At 39.5% G+C, this 15,238-nt stretch overlaps 1 protein-coding gene across 4 annotated transcripts in view; it reads left to right on the top strand.

Annotated features, from left to right (window-relative positions):
• Positions 1–15,238, top strand: part of ABCC4 (ATP binding cassette subfamily C member 4) — a 371,576-nt gene that overhangs the window by 140,431 nt on the left and 215,907 nt on the right. For all 4 annotated transcript variants that reach the window (XM_056555595.1, XM_056555592.1, XM_056555593.1 and 1 more), the window contains exons 14-16: positions 12,225–12,321; positions 13,576–13,788; positions 13,940–14,080. In XM_056555595.1, coding sequence (XP_056411570.1) covers positions 12,225–12,321; positions 13,576–13,788; positions 13,940–14,080 — 451 coding nt within the window. The remainder of the gene's footprint in view (positions 1–12,224; positions 12,322–13,575; positions 13,789–13,939; positions 14,081–15,238) is intronic.

The raw sequence follows: 15,238 nt of genomic DNA, 5'->3' as shown, positions 1-15,238 counted from the left end.
AACACAGAGCAAGTGAGCAACATATAAATGCTATTTGTCAGGGATATATAGGTCCTAGACACATAAAATATATGTACATGATCAGGATTAGGTACTTAGTAATATATCCCCTCTTTATTTATTTAATTTTTATTTTTTTGCACTATGACAAGTATGCTTTAAATTAATGAAGTATTGGCAGAATTTGACGTCTTCAGTGTCCTAGTTGTATTGTGCAGCTCTGCATAATGGATGTTAGGAGCCAGCTCCCCTGCCTCTTCCATATTACCCCCTCCCAACCCTGGGCTCACTATACAACTAGAAGACTGAAGAACTATAATTCTGCCAATGCTTCATTAATTCAAGTAAGTGACCCCTCACTTTAATGCTGTTCACCTGCACTATAACCCAGTATATTGAGTTAAATGCAGGTTAACAGCCTGTCTGTTTCCCTTTTAATGTTTGAATTGCCAAGTATTTGAGCATTGGAATATAAGGCTAAGTTTTTTTGTCCTGCGTTTTTTTTTGTTTGAAAGAAAAAATGCCTGAAAGAACGGCAGTGCAATTTCCTGCATCTGGCATTTTTTCTGGCATTTTTTCATTTGTGTGGAAATTGCACCTGACCATTATTTTTTTTGTTTTTTTTTTTGGTACCAAAAAAAAAAAAAAAAAGGATGCAGTAGTGATGGAAATTTTTTTATTTAACGAAATTTATATACATTGGGGATCAAAAGTTCTGGCACCCCAGGTAAAAATTTGTATTAATGTGCATAAAGAAGCCAAGGAAAGATGGAAAAATCTCCAAAAGGCATCAAATTACAGAATAGACATTCTTATAATATGTCAACAAAAGTTAGATTTGATTTCCATCATTGACACTTTCAAAATAACAGAAAACAAAAAAAGGCATCTGCAAAAGTTTGGGCACCCTGCAGAATTTATAGCATGCACAGCCCCCTTTGCAAAGCTGAGAACTGCCATTGTCATGGATTGTTCTCAATCATCATCTGGGAAGACCAGGTGATATCAATCTCAAAGGTTTTAAATGCCCAGACTCATCTGACATTGCCCCAACAATCAACACCATGGGTTCTTCTAAGCAGTTGTCTGGAAATCTGAAACTGAAAATAGTTGATGCTCACAAAGCTGGAGAAGGCTATAAGAAGATAGCAAAACATTTTCAGATGTCAATATCCTCTGTTCGGAATGTAATTAAGAAATGGCAGTCATCAGGAACAGTGGAAGTTAAAGCAAGATCTGGAAGACCAAGAAAAATATCAGACAGAACAGCTCGCAGGATTGTGAGAAAAACAATTCAAACCCCACATTTGACTGCACAATCCCTCCAGAAAGATCTGGCAGACACTGGAGTTGTGGTACACCATTCCACTATAAAGAGATACTTGTACAAATAGGGTCTTCATTGAAGAGTCATCAGAATAAAACCTCTTCTACGTCCTCACCACAAAAATCTGCGTTTGAACTTTGCAAATGAACATATAGACAAGCCTGATGCATTTTGGAAACAAGTTCTGTGGACCGATGAGGTTAAATTGAACTTTTTGGCCGGAATGAGCAAAGGTACGTTTGGAGAAGAAGGGGAACAGAATTTTATGAAAAGAACCTCTGTCCAACTGTTAAGCATGGGGGTGGATCAATCATGCTTTGGGGTTGTATTGCAGCCAGTGGCACAGGAAACATCTCGCGAGTAGAAGGAAAAATGGATTCAATAAAATTTCAGCAAATTTTGGATGCTAACTTGATGCCATCTATGAAAAAGCTGAAGTTAAAGAGAGGATGGCTTCTACAAATGGACAATGATCCTAAACACACCACGAAATCCACGGGGGATTACATCAAGAGGCGTAAACTGAAGGTTTTGCCATGGCCTTCACAATCTCCTGACGTTAACATAATTGAGAAAAGAGCAATGCGTGACAGAGAGCCCAGAAATCTCAAAGAACTGGAAGACTTTTGTAAAAAAGAATGGGCAAAGATAACTCAAACAAGAATTGAAAGACTCTTGGCTGGCTACAAACAGCGTTTACAAGCTGTGATACTTGCCAAAGGGGGCAGTACGAGATATTAACTCTGCAGGGTGCCCAAACTTTTGCAGATGCCATTTTTTTGTTTTCTGTTATTTTGAAAGTGTAAATGATGGAAATAAAATCCAACTTTTGTTGACCTATTATAAGAATGTCTTATCTGTAATTTGATGCCTTTTGGAGATTTTTCCGTCTTTCCTTGGCTTCTTTATGCACATTAATACACATTTTTACCTGGGGTGCCCAAACTTTTATTCCCCACTGTAGCAGAGATGTGGAGCTACTCTATACAGTGCTCGCATCTCTGCACTATACTCCATAAATTTGAATAAGTGATGTTCTATTCATATCACTGGCCGGAGTATAGTGCAGAGATGCGAGCACAGGAGAAAGCCGCTCCATCTCTGCAATAGACAGGACAATTGCATCAGGTGTCAGTAGGGATACCCGCTGTGATCTGTTCTTACCTGCAGGTACTACTGCTCCCAACGTGAAGCACACTCTGCTCCATGCTGGGAGCTGTAGTACCTGCATTAATAGTCAGATCGCAGCGAGTGTAATTCCTGACACCTGTTGCGATCTGTCTATTAATGCAGGTACTACAGCTCCCAGCATGGAGCAGAGTGTGCTCAATGTTGGGAGTTGTAGTACCTGCAGTTAAGGAAAGATCACAGTGGATGTCACTCCTGATACCCGCTGTGATCCTGCTGTATAGTGTATAGATGCGGCGGACGCTCTTCTATGGTCCCCTGTATTGCCGTATATATACACATATTCCTATTTCCCACAGATAGTGCAACATAAAAGTTTCGAATCCGAACCGGATTCTTCGTCAGGCAGAATGATTCACAAAGAAAATGCGCCAAGATTTAAATGTCCAAGTCCCACAACTACCGCCGGGTCATAGGGCAAAAAATTGGGAGGAGAAACATTACATCACATTACACAATCTATATACAAAATTCCATATACATCCAAACATTAATAACAATAGGTTAAAAAACCAAAGACATTAAATTAATGTACTTGTGCAACAAGAAGCAATTTAAATGAACAAATTACGCTCCTATATCTTCGCTCTGAAGTCGCGGCACTAGCCGCTATTTACGGGATCCACTGCCTATAGTCAGACAGTAAATCTCTAGAGCGGACCGATTGCGGAGATGGCGCACAGATTAAACACTCCACCGTTTGTTGCAGCGCTGGAGCCGCTGGGAAAAAAGCCCACTGTGACTCAGAGCTAATACAGAAACAATTCAGATGCGGTGCTGCCTATACTCGATAAAAGAAAAAAAGCGCAAGACAGCTATTAAAGAGGTGCGTAACTGACACATAAGAGTTCCCATCGGGAAAGTCCCATTGCAGAATCAATACCAAATTGTATAGTGACTGCCGGCAATAAAAAATATAAATGAAAAAGGTGTGAAATATAAAAAATAATAATATAAGAGGGTATATTATTAACTGCCTCTTGTACAATTAAAGGGGTATATTAGTAACTGCCTCTACAAAGTGGTTATATATATATATATCAAAATGACATATAAAAAAATATATATGAAACAATACAATACATAATGAACCCTCATTGCATATAAATATAGGGGTAGAATTAATATTGAATAAAAAACCCTGTTCTCATAAAAAAACAATTCTATACCAGAATTCTATATGGAATTAATTAATTTCATAATGCAATGTATCTAAAAACATAAAATATCTGCCTGATATAAATGATACTAAAAGAAATCACATACAAGTGTAGAGATATAGGTAAAAATAATTATATTATCGTCTCTGTAATCTCATTAAGACCACGTGGGGAAATGGTGCCTAACTTGAAGATCCAGTATACTTCACGTTTTTTTAGGAGTTCAAACCGATTAGAATTGTGTGCACCAATGTAATCAATGGGAGTAACTTGAATGGGAGCTGCCTCATTGGGGTGTTGTAAGGTGCAATGTTGTGATAGCCCATGAAGTAGAAATAGTTTTTTGATGTTTTGTCGGTGCTTGTTGATCCTACAGTGCAAGGGTTGGATTGTTCTCCCTACATACTGGAGACCACAAACACAGTCAATGAGGTATATCACGAACGAAGACTGACAGGTGAGTCTGTGTTTGATCTGAAATGACTCGCTAGTAGCATATGATGTGATAGCATTAGTTTTATGTCTAATCTCTTTACAGCACAGGCAGCGCTTGACTCCACATCTGAAACTCCCCAAAGGTAAATCATCTTTTACATTTTTATTTTTGTGTTGCCGAATCTGATTGGAGCCAGCAGATTTTTCAAAGTCGGAGCCCTCCGAAAAGTTACCTGCGGGCAATCCGGTATTTTCCCTTTAAGGTGTATGTCATTTAACAGAATATGCCAGTTCTTCTTTAAAACCTCACGTATTCTGTTTGAGGAGTTGCTGAAAGTTGTAATAAAATTAGTTCTTTGCACAGCAACAGCCTTATTACTTATTTTTTCAGAATGCAGGCATCTGGATTTTGTCTGATAATACCTTCTACCATGAGGTCTCATACAATCCATTTCCACAAGTAGAAAAGAATCTGCACCTCCTTATTGATGAAGGAGTTAGGGACAACGTCCTCAATAATGAAGAAAGCAAATATCTTAAAATGTGCCATGCTAACAAACCCTATTTTTACTTTTTACCTAAAATTCACAAATCCCTCAGTAATCCCCCCGGTCGACCCATCATCTCTAACACCAACTCCCACAGTAGTAACCTGGCACACTATATAGATCTTTTTTTTACAGCCTTATGTTTTACTTTTACCAAGTTATTTGAGAGATTCCACACAACTCATTGAATCATTGATGAGTTTACCGTGGAAATCTGGTTATCAGTTTATCACATGTGACGTTACATCTCTCTACACAAACATTTCTCATCCTCTGGGTCTAAAATGTGTGCAAGACTACTTAGATAAAGACGATAAAATTCCTCACCCCCAAAAAAAGTTTCTGACTAAATGTTTGGAATTTATTTTATATAATAATTTCTTCATATATGATACCAAAATATTCCAGCAGTGTAAAGGGACTGCCATGGGCTCTAAGGTGGCACCGGCTTACGCCAATCTGTTTATGGGCGCCTTTGAATCACGGTTCATTATGGGTAACCCCCAAATCACCCCTTTTATTATTATGTATAAGAAATGCATCGATGATTTATTTTTTATATGGGATGGTCCAGATAATGCCTCCGAGATCCTCTTAGAAACTTTGAATGACAACGATTGGGGACTACAGTTTACTTTAGAGGCCAGCAAAAATGAAATACGTTTTCTGGATCTTTGTATTTCTCATGATAATAGCAAATTTATTACTTCTACCTTTTTTAAAAGTGTTGACGTTAACAGCTACTTGGAATTTAACAGTGGGCATTATAAGCAATGGCTCAAAAATGTTCCTTTTAGCCAGTTTCAGCGGATTCGAAAAAACTGTACGGAAGACAGTATGTTTAGAGAAGAAGCTGGAATCTTGGAGACCAGGTTTAAAGAAAAAAAGTATCCCAAAATGATCATTAAACAGGCTTTACAAAAAGCCCATAAGAAAACACAGAAAGAATGCCTGCATTCTGAAAAAATCAGTAATAAGGCTGTTGCTGTGCAAAAAACTAATTTTATTACAACTCTCAGCAACTCCTCAAACAGAATACGTGAGGTTTTAAAGAAGAACTGGCATATTCTGTTAAATGACATACACCTTAAAGGGAAAATACCGGATTGCCCGCAGGTAACTTTTCGGAGGGCTCCGACTTTGAAAAATCTGCAGGCTCCAATCAGATTCGGCAACACAAAAATAAAAATGTAAAAGATGATTTACCTTTGGGGAGTTTCAGATGTGGAGTCAAGCGCTGCCTGTGCTGTAAAGAGATTAGACATAAAACTAATGCTATCACATCATATGCTACTAGCGAGTCATTTCAGATCAAACACAGACTCACCTGTCAGTCCTCGTTCGTGATATACCTCATTGACTGTACTTGTGGTCTCCAGTATGTAGGGAGAACAATCCAACCCTTGCACTGTAGGATCAACAAGCACCGACAAAACATCAAAAAACAATTTCTACTTCATGGGCTATCACGTCATTGCACCTTACAACACCCCAATGAGGCAGCTCCCATTCAAGTTACTCCCATTGATTACATTGGTGCACACAATTCTAATCGGTTTGAACTCCTAAAAAAAACGTGAAGTATACTGGATGTTCAAGTTAGGCACCATTTCCCCACGTGGTCTTAATGAGATTACAGAGACGATAATATAAATATTTTTACCTATGTCTCTACACTTGTATGTGATTTCTTTTAGTATCATTTATATCAGGCAGATATTTTATGTTTTTAGATACATTGCATTATGAAATTAATTAATTCCATATAGAATTCTCGTATAGAATTGGTTTTTTATGAGAACGGGGTTTTTTATTCAATATTTATTCTACCCCTAGATTTATATGCAATGAGGGTTCATTATGTATTGTATTGTTTTATATATATTTTTTTATTTGTCATTTTGATATATATAACCACTTTGTAGAGGCAGTTACTAATATACCCCTTTAATTGTACAAGAGGCAGTTAATAATATACCCTCTTATATTATTATTATTTTTTATATTTCACACCTTTTTCATTTATATTTTTTATTGCCGGCAGTCACTATACAATTTGGTATTGATTCTGCAATGGGACTTTCCCGATGGGAACTCTTATGTGTCAGTTACGCACCTCTTTAATAGCTGTCTTGCGCTTTTTTTCTTTTATCGAGTATAGGCAGCACCGCATCTGAATTGTTTCTGTATTAGCTCTGAGTCACAGTGGGCTTTTTTCCCAGCGGCTCCAGCGCTGCAACAAACGGTGGAGTGTTTAATCTGTGCGCCATCTCCGCAATCGGTCCGCTCTAGAGATTTACTGTCTGACTATAGGCAGTGGATCCCGTAAATAGCGGCTAGTGCCGCGACTTCAGAGTGAAGATATAGGAGCGTAATTTGTTCATTTAAATTGCTTCTTGTTGCACAAGTACATTAATTTAATGTCTTTGGTTTTTTAACCTATTGTTATTAACGTTTGGATGTATATGGATTTTTGTATATAGATTGTGTAATGTGATGTAATGTTTCTCCTCCCAATTTTTTGCCCTATGACCCGGCGGTAGTTGTGGGACTTGGACATTTAAATCTTGGCGCATTTTCTTTGTGAATCATTCTGCCTGACGAAGAATCCGGTCCGGATTCGAAACTTTTATGTTGCACTATTTCTAATAAAATTGCCTTGTTTAAACTCACGGCAATTTGGAATCATTCAGGAAGGCGCCATCGGATAGTCTCTCACCTTTTGCTCTTTTTATACTTTCTATACCGGACTGAGAAGTTACGGGAATCGGATACCGAGGCTGCCACCTGTCACCGACTTGAGCGAGTTTATATGCCATCTCAGGTGTTGTACTCTTAGTACAACACCACACGGTAAGGTGCAATTTATCCATACACCTTTCTTGTTCATCCCGCAGTATTACACCAGGAGCGCACCTCTTTTCTTTTTTTATAATTGTCCTATTTCCCACAGATAGCTGTGATTGGCTGGAAGTATCTGGCCAATCACAGCTCTCTGCAGGAAATGTGAATCTGTGTATATATACGGCAGTGCAGGGGACCAAATATTGGCCGGCTGCATCTATACATTATACAGGAGGATCGCAACGGGCGATCTGTCAATTAGTACAGGTACTACTACTCCCATCATGGAGCAGTGTGTTCCATGCTGGGAGTAGTAGTACTACCTAAAAAAAAATAAAAAATTTAACCTCTTAAGGACCCAGCCATTTTACACATTAGGACCCGGCCATTTTTTGAACATCTGACCACTCTCACTTTAAACATTAATAACTCTGGAATGCTTTTAGTTATCATTTTGATACCGAGATAGTTTTTTCGTGGCATATTCTACTTTAACATAGTGGTAACATTTTTTGGTAACTTGCATCCTTTCTTGGTGAAAAATCGCAAAATTTTATGAAATATTAGAAAATTTTGCATTTTTCTAACTTTGAAGCTCTCTGCTTGTAAGGAAAATGGATATTCCAAATAATTTTTTTTTAATTCACATAAACAATATGTCTACTTTATGGTTGCATCATAAAATTTACAAGTTTTTACTTTTGGAAGACACCAGAGGGCTTCAAAGTTCAGCAGCAATTTTCCAATTTTTCACAAAATTCCCAAACTCACTATTTTTCAGGTACCAGTTCAGGTTTGAAGTGGATTTGAAGGGTCTTCATCATAGAAATACCCCACAAATGACCCCATTATAAAAACCGCACCCCCCAAAGTATTCAAAATGATATTCGGTCTAAATAAACAGTTATTTAAAAAAAAATATATTCGGTCAGCCTTTTAACCCTTTAGGTGTTTCACAGGAATAGCAGCAAAGTGAAGGAGAAAATTCACAATCTTCCTTTTTTACACTTGCATGTTCTTGTAGACCCAATTTTTGAATTTTTACAAGGGGTAAATGAAGAAAATGTATACTTATACTTTTGTAGCCCAATTTCTCTTGAGTAAGCACATACCTCATATGTCTATGTAAAGTGTTCGGCGGGCGCAGTAGAGGGCTCAGATGCGAAGGAGCGACAAGGGGATTTTGGAGAGTACGTTTTTCTGAAATGGTATATGGGGGGGCATGTTGCATTTAGGAAGCCCCTATGGTGCCAGAACTGCAAAAAAAAACATGTGCCATACCATTTTGGAAACAAGACCCCTTGAGGAACGTAACAAGGAATTAAGTGAGCCTTAATATCCCACATGTGTTTCACGACTTTTGCATATGTAAAAAAATAAAATAAAATTTCACTAAAATGTGTGTTTCCCCCCAAATTTCACATTTTTGCAAGGGTTAATAGCAGAAAATACCCCCCAAAATTTGTAACCCCATCTCTTCTGAGTATGAAGGTACCCCATAAGTGTACCAGAAGTGCACTACGAGCGAACTACAATGCTCAGAAGAGAAGGAGTCATATTTGGCTTTTTGAGAGCAAATTTTGCTCGGGGCGTGTCGCATTTAGGAAGCCCCTATGGTGCCAGGAGAGCAAAAAAATCGCAAACTTGCAGCCTGATACTCACTGTAAGCCCCCTGCCCATGTGAATGTACCCTGCACATTCACAGGGGGGGGGGGGGGGTAACCTCTAGATGTTGCAAAACTACAACTCCCAGCATGCACAGTCTATCAGTGCATGCTGGTAGTTATAGTTTTGCAACAGCTGGATGCACACAGGTTGGGAAACACTGAGTTAGGAAACAGGCAATGTTTCCCAACCAGTGTGCCTCCAGATGTTGCAAAACCACTACTCCCAAACATTCTCAGGCATGCTGGAAGTAGTAGTTCGGCAACCTCTTTAGAGCCAGATGTTGCCGAACTACAACTCCCAGCATGCTTGGAGTTGTAGTTTTGCAACACCTGGAGGACTACAGTTTGCAGACCACTAATACAGTGGTTCCCAATCTGTGCCCTTCCAGATGTTGCAAAACTACAACTCCCAGTATGCCAAAATTGTCCAGGCATGCTGGGAGTTGTAGTTCTGCAACATCTGAAGGGCCAGATGTTACAGAACTACAACTCCCAGCATTCCTGGACAGTAAGGGCATGCTGAGGATGTGTAGTTTTGCAACATCTGGAAGGGCACAGTGGTCTCCAAACTGTGGACCTCCAGATGTTGCAAAACTGCAACTCCCAGCCAAGGGCTGTCTGGGCATGCTGGGAGTTGTAGTATACAGGGTCCCATTACAGCAATGCATGTCACTTTACGGCATTGCTGTAAAGGGCCCGACCGCGGCTTAAGAGGAACTCGTCTGTCGCCGCCACCTTCATCGCCGGTATCCGGGTCTTCAGGGACAAGGTAAGTACTGGGGCCGGCCCCAGCACTCCCCCGTACCCCGCCGCATCCTCCAGTCTTCCTCCCGTCCTCTCTGGACTTCGAGGGGCAGGACGGGAGGAAGTAACCGCCCCCCCCCCTGCGATTGCTAACCGACGGATCACAGGGGATAGGAGGATGTGGCAGGCTTGCCACCTCGCTCCTATACTTTAGTATGGTCCTGGCTGTCTGTGACAACCGGGATCATGCAAAATTACCGGGCGGTCGTGTCCCAGAGACCTGATCAGCCCGGTATCGCCGCAGATCGCAAGGGCGATTTCTACATGGCCCCCCTCGGCGTTTGCCCTGGATGCCTGCTGAAGCATTTCAGCTGGCATCCACTTCCAATCTCTGCCCGGCACGCGGCAGGGACCGGAAAACGCCAGGGCGTATGGATACGCCCTGGGTCCGTAAGGCCCAGGGTGTGAGGGCGTATCCATACGCCCTGAGTCCTTAAGAGGTTAAGAAAAAAAGTGAAAAACATACACACACTACATTTTTATTATTGTCGGCTACATTATTAGGTCCTCGCCCGCCCACATAAATTGATCCAACTTTTAAAAATGTATGAAAATTTTGTTATAAAAAAAGATACCTTTCGTTAGATAAAATTTTTCCTTCACTACTGTATCTTTTTTTTATTTTTATTTTTTTAATGGTACCCTACGAAATTTTATTAAAAAGGTATCTCCATCACTTTTCTGGATCGCTAAAGTCCAAAAAAGAATAAAAACCGCCTGCAAAAAAGTCAAAGTTAAAACCCAAATATTGTTTGTTTTTCTTGGCGTTTTTTCACTGCCATAGACTTCTATGGGAGATAAACGCCACGATTTTGACAAAAATCGCCAGTGGCTCAACATGCTGCGATTTTAGAAAACCGCCAAGGAGCTGAAAAACTCCAAAAAAGAGTGAAAAAACGCGGTATAAGAATTTAGCGATTTCTCATTGATTTACAGCTAACATCTGGCCGCAGCGTTTTTGGCCAAAAAAACGCCATGAGGCAGAATTGGCGTTTTTCTTGGTGTTTTGAGAAAAAAAAAAGTGGAAACTTAGCCTAAGGCTTATTTGAAGGTTATCCACAAAGAAGTAAAGAGGCACTCACCACTTCTGATGCTGAATCTTCTTTAATAGTGCAAAAGGTAAAGGATAAAACAGTCAGGTCGGGTTAGGACGCCAACCATCTGGTTGGCGTCCTAACCTTATCTGACTATTTTATCATTTACCTTTTGCACGATTAAAGAAGATTCAGCATAAGAAGTGGTGAGTGCCTCTTTACTTTGTGGATGATTGTTACTTGCGGACTACATTTATACAGGAGTGCACCCCACAGATGCTTACCATCCCCACCGTATACCCGGGACACCATTCATTCACCCATTCATACCAGCGCATATTAAGGTAGTGCCGACAACTGTATTTTTTGGACATTATTTTAAGCTTTTACGACACCTGCGCCTCTGACCGATTTGCGCACACATTCTGAGAGACCTTAATAAAACTTTGTGGGCCAAATATCTCATGCAATTTGCGCAGATAAAAAATAAACTGTATTAGGGTCTATTCACACGTACAGTATTCTGTGCAGATTTGATGCACAGGATTTCAAGTCATTCAGTATACTTTGAAATCTTCAGCAGAAAATCCTGCGCATCAAATCTGTGCAAAATACTGAATTGAGTCTTAAAGGACATGCACCATAGGAAGGGCTTAAATGCGTCTAATATGTGCCACAAATGCACCAATTTATAACAGTTAAAGTTGCAAATTTAAAATATACAGTCAGAAAGTTGCCCTTCATAAAACCGCCTGATCCACTATTATTGATTCTTAGATTATTTAGTCTAAGCTTTCACTGTCTAAGAATGACAGTTTTTACTTATCCCCCTACCCCATTGTGTTTGTAGTTTGTATTCTGCACTTGTTAACTGAGCAGGTGCCACTGTACTTAGGGACTGCTTGTGCATTAAATAGATGATAACACTTTCCGTTGTCTCAATGCCTTACTTTGTTGGGTTAAGCTGCAATATCTTAAGTATAGTAATATAAAGAACTTTGTAAGCCATTTTTTATGGACACAACTTTGGAAAAAAGTTAATTTTATACCAATAAAGTGCCTGGGGCGGGGGGAGTGTGGGTGATAAGCAAACTTTAAGATTTCTATATTTTGTCAAATCATTTCTTGCATTTAAACTGCATCTAAAATCATGTGCACATACCCTTATACTCCTATTGAAATTACTATGTATATGTAATTTTCCTCTTTCTTCTTAGGTGTATCAGTCAGGCTCTACGCAAAAAGTTATGTATTTTGGTGACTCATCAACTACAGTATCTGAGTGCAGCAAAGCAAATTCTAATCCTGAAAGAGGTACATTCCGTGTAAAAAATTCAGTATAAATCTGTGAGAAAACATCTGTGTGTCTGTATAAAATGTACACCAAACAGAAGTACAATAGGGGTCCAACATAAGTCTATTAGTGTTGTGTTATGAATTCTTACCACAGAGATCCAGAGAATGACCATGTGCAAGAGTCTCTAACTAAGGAGTTATTGTGACTTTCTGTTCAAATATAGTAATTCTTTAGTTTTAAGGCTGCGTTCACATCATGATTTAAGCTTCGATGGCACGGAGCTCAAAACCGCTACAGTCAGATCTGTCCACTATGGCCTGCATGCACCACGATCATAGTCAGCTGGTGACTACGATCGGGCTATTTTCGTACAGTATTCGACTTTTAATTCAGACTGAAAATCGTGGTTTGCCGAGTAAAAAGTCTGATACGCTCTTAACATGGCCTGATTGTAGTCACTAGCTGACTACGTTCAGGTCTGAGCAAGCCATAGAAATAAATGCCATCAGTGCCTCTTCATGAACAGCTTTGATTGCTGCTGATTTTAACTTCAGAAATCATATCTGTAGCACAAATGGTGATGTGAACGTGGCTTATGAATGCTGTACCTATCACCATCTAAACTTTCCCTAATCCCCTTCCCCATCTGTCCCTGACTCTCAGTCTATCCCTGCATTTATTTTTCTTTAAAACCCCCTTAAAATGCTTTTTTTTTTCTCTCCTCTTCGGTTTCTCAGTTCAGAGCACTGTGCGAGGGGTGGAAGTGGGCGGGACATGGCAGGCCCTGTATAAGAATTGCTGCTGTTTGGCCGCATTCAGGAACACGCATACAGCCCCGGCACACGGCAGGGGGCGGCAGCTCCTGGGTCTCCTCCTCTGTTTGGATGACAGAGCTGCCTTGCCCTGCAGGAAAAAGGACAATGGTGGGTCAGGAGCGCTCCCTGCTTTCCTACAAGCTCAGCGCTTGCTCCTGCTTGTCTGATTGACAGGCGAGGAGTGGCGCTGAGTCCTGGCTGCAGAGTGATTTCGGACTCATGCTCTGAGTCCGAATTGCTTATGGCCAGGACTGCTGGGGAGACCCCTAGTGGCGGATTTTTCAAAGTAAAAATAGACATGAAAATTTTTTTTTTTAAATAAAACCAATTAGAAAATGTTTATTAGGGTTTCAACTGTAATATATATAAAAAAAAATTTTCATGAGAGGTACACTTTGAGAATAAGTCTTCTAATTTAGCAGAAACATTAAATTATATTTTTGTACTTACTTCAAGGGTCAGATGGTAGGAAAGGGAACTTTTCCGGAGCTCCTACAGTCAGGCGTTGATTTTGCTTCTCTACTGAAAAGCGGAGAAGAAGAGCAGTCCCCAACACAAGACGGACTGTTAATAAAGACTTCCAGAAACCGAACCTTCTCCCAGTCATCGGTCTGGTCTCAAGATTCCAGTGCACAGTCACAGAAAGAAGGAGCAACAGATACCCTACCAGTGAGTAGAAAATGTCACTGTTCTAGTGACATTATATGCATTAGTGCTTCAATGATAATAGCTCCATAACTTTACAGTGTACTGTCGATACTGACACATATTCTTAGTATAATAAATCATGTTGTGTTTTTGATTTTTTTAACTACGTTAGACAGAGCCTGTTCTGACTGCAGTTCAGGAAGAGAGTCGCTCAGAGGGAACTGTTGGTTTCAAGGTGTATAAGAAATTCTTCCTCTCCGGATCCAGCTATTTTATGATTTTTGTACTTATCCTGCTAAATATCTTATCACAGGTATGTTATTTTTGCTGGCATTTGAAGACTGCTTAAGCCTTTATTTTCAGGAAATGTTACCATGGGATGATTCCCTTGCCTACTGGGTAGTTTCCAACCCCTTAGGAGAAAAAGTGTAAGAAAATGAAAACGACTAAACAGTCCTCTAAGTTTTATGGGAAGGGATCAGGATACAGCACTTAATTCTAGTGGAACTCAAGGTGGATATTCTACTGTCTTGGACTTATTGTAGTACAGTATTAATATAAGTGGTAGAGTGTTGGTTGTTATGGGTTGGATGTTAAATGCATGCAAGAGATGATTCTGAACAATCTGTTTAAATAAACATATTCAAATAAGATGCACATGAGAAGTATGAACGAAAAGTAAAATAATGATACAAATGCTGTTTTTCTTTGTTTAACCAAGCACTTTAACATTGTCTAGACTGTAACTACTGGACAACTGGATCGACAAAGCCTGTTATCAGTCGAACTCACACTGCCAGTTGCCTATTTTTGCTTTTTTTTTATTTTCTTTTTTTTTGCTTTTTTTTTTAGGAAGAAGTAATACATAAGTGTTACAATATTATCTAATGCCAGTTGTTTATTTTGTATGGGAGGTAACGCAACAGAAGTGATTTGATAGCATTCATTCATTTTAAGTAATTCATACATAGTATTTTTTTTAGTAATTCATACAGATCTTTTGAAATTTGTTTGAATAAATGAATATGTTGATTTAAACACAGATTGATCAGTATCATATCTGTGTCAATATTCTGCACTTATTTCATATCCATAGCAACCAACACTCTTTCACTATTATTAATGCTACAATCAGTACAAGACAGGCGAATTCCCACCTTGAGTTTCACTTAAAGAGTAAAGGGGTTATCCAGGATGAGAAAAACAGAACCGATTTCTTCCAAGAACAGCACCCCACCTGTCCTTAGTTAGTCAGTGGTATTACAGCTCAGTTCCATTGAAGTGAAAGGAACTAAGCTCTAATACCACACCCAACCTGCGGACAGGTGTGGTGCTGTTTTTTTTTTTTTTTTTTTTTTTTTTTTTTTTTTTCCTATTCATGGATAACCCTTCTTAAGTATCTTATCCAAATCTCTTCCCATGTTAGGGTGGGTTCACACTACGTTTTGTCCCATACGGGAGCGCATACGGC

This window comes from Hyla sarda, chromosome 2, assembly GCF_029499605.1.
Source record: "Hyla sarda isolate aHylSar1 chromosome 2, aHylSar1.hap1, whole genome shotgun sequence".
NCBI lineage: Eukaryota > Metazoa > Chordata > Amphibia > Anura > Hylidae > Hyla > Hyla sarda.
This window is presented reverse-complemented; position numbering and strand designations above follow the sequence as displayed.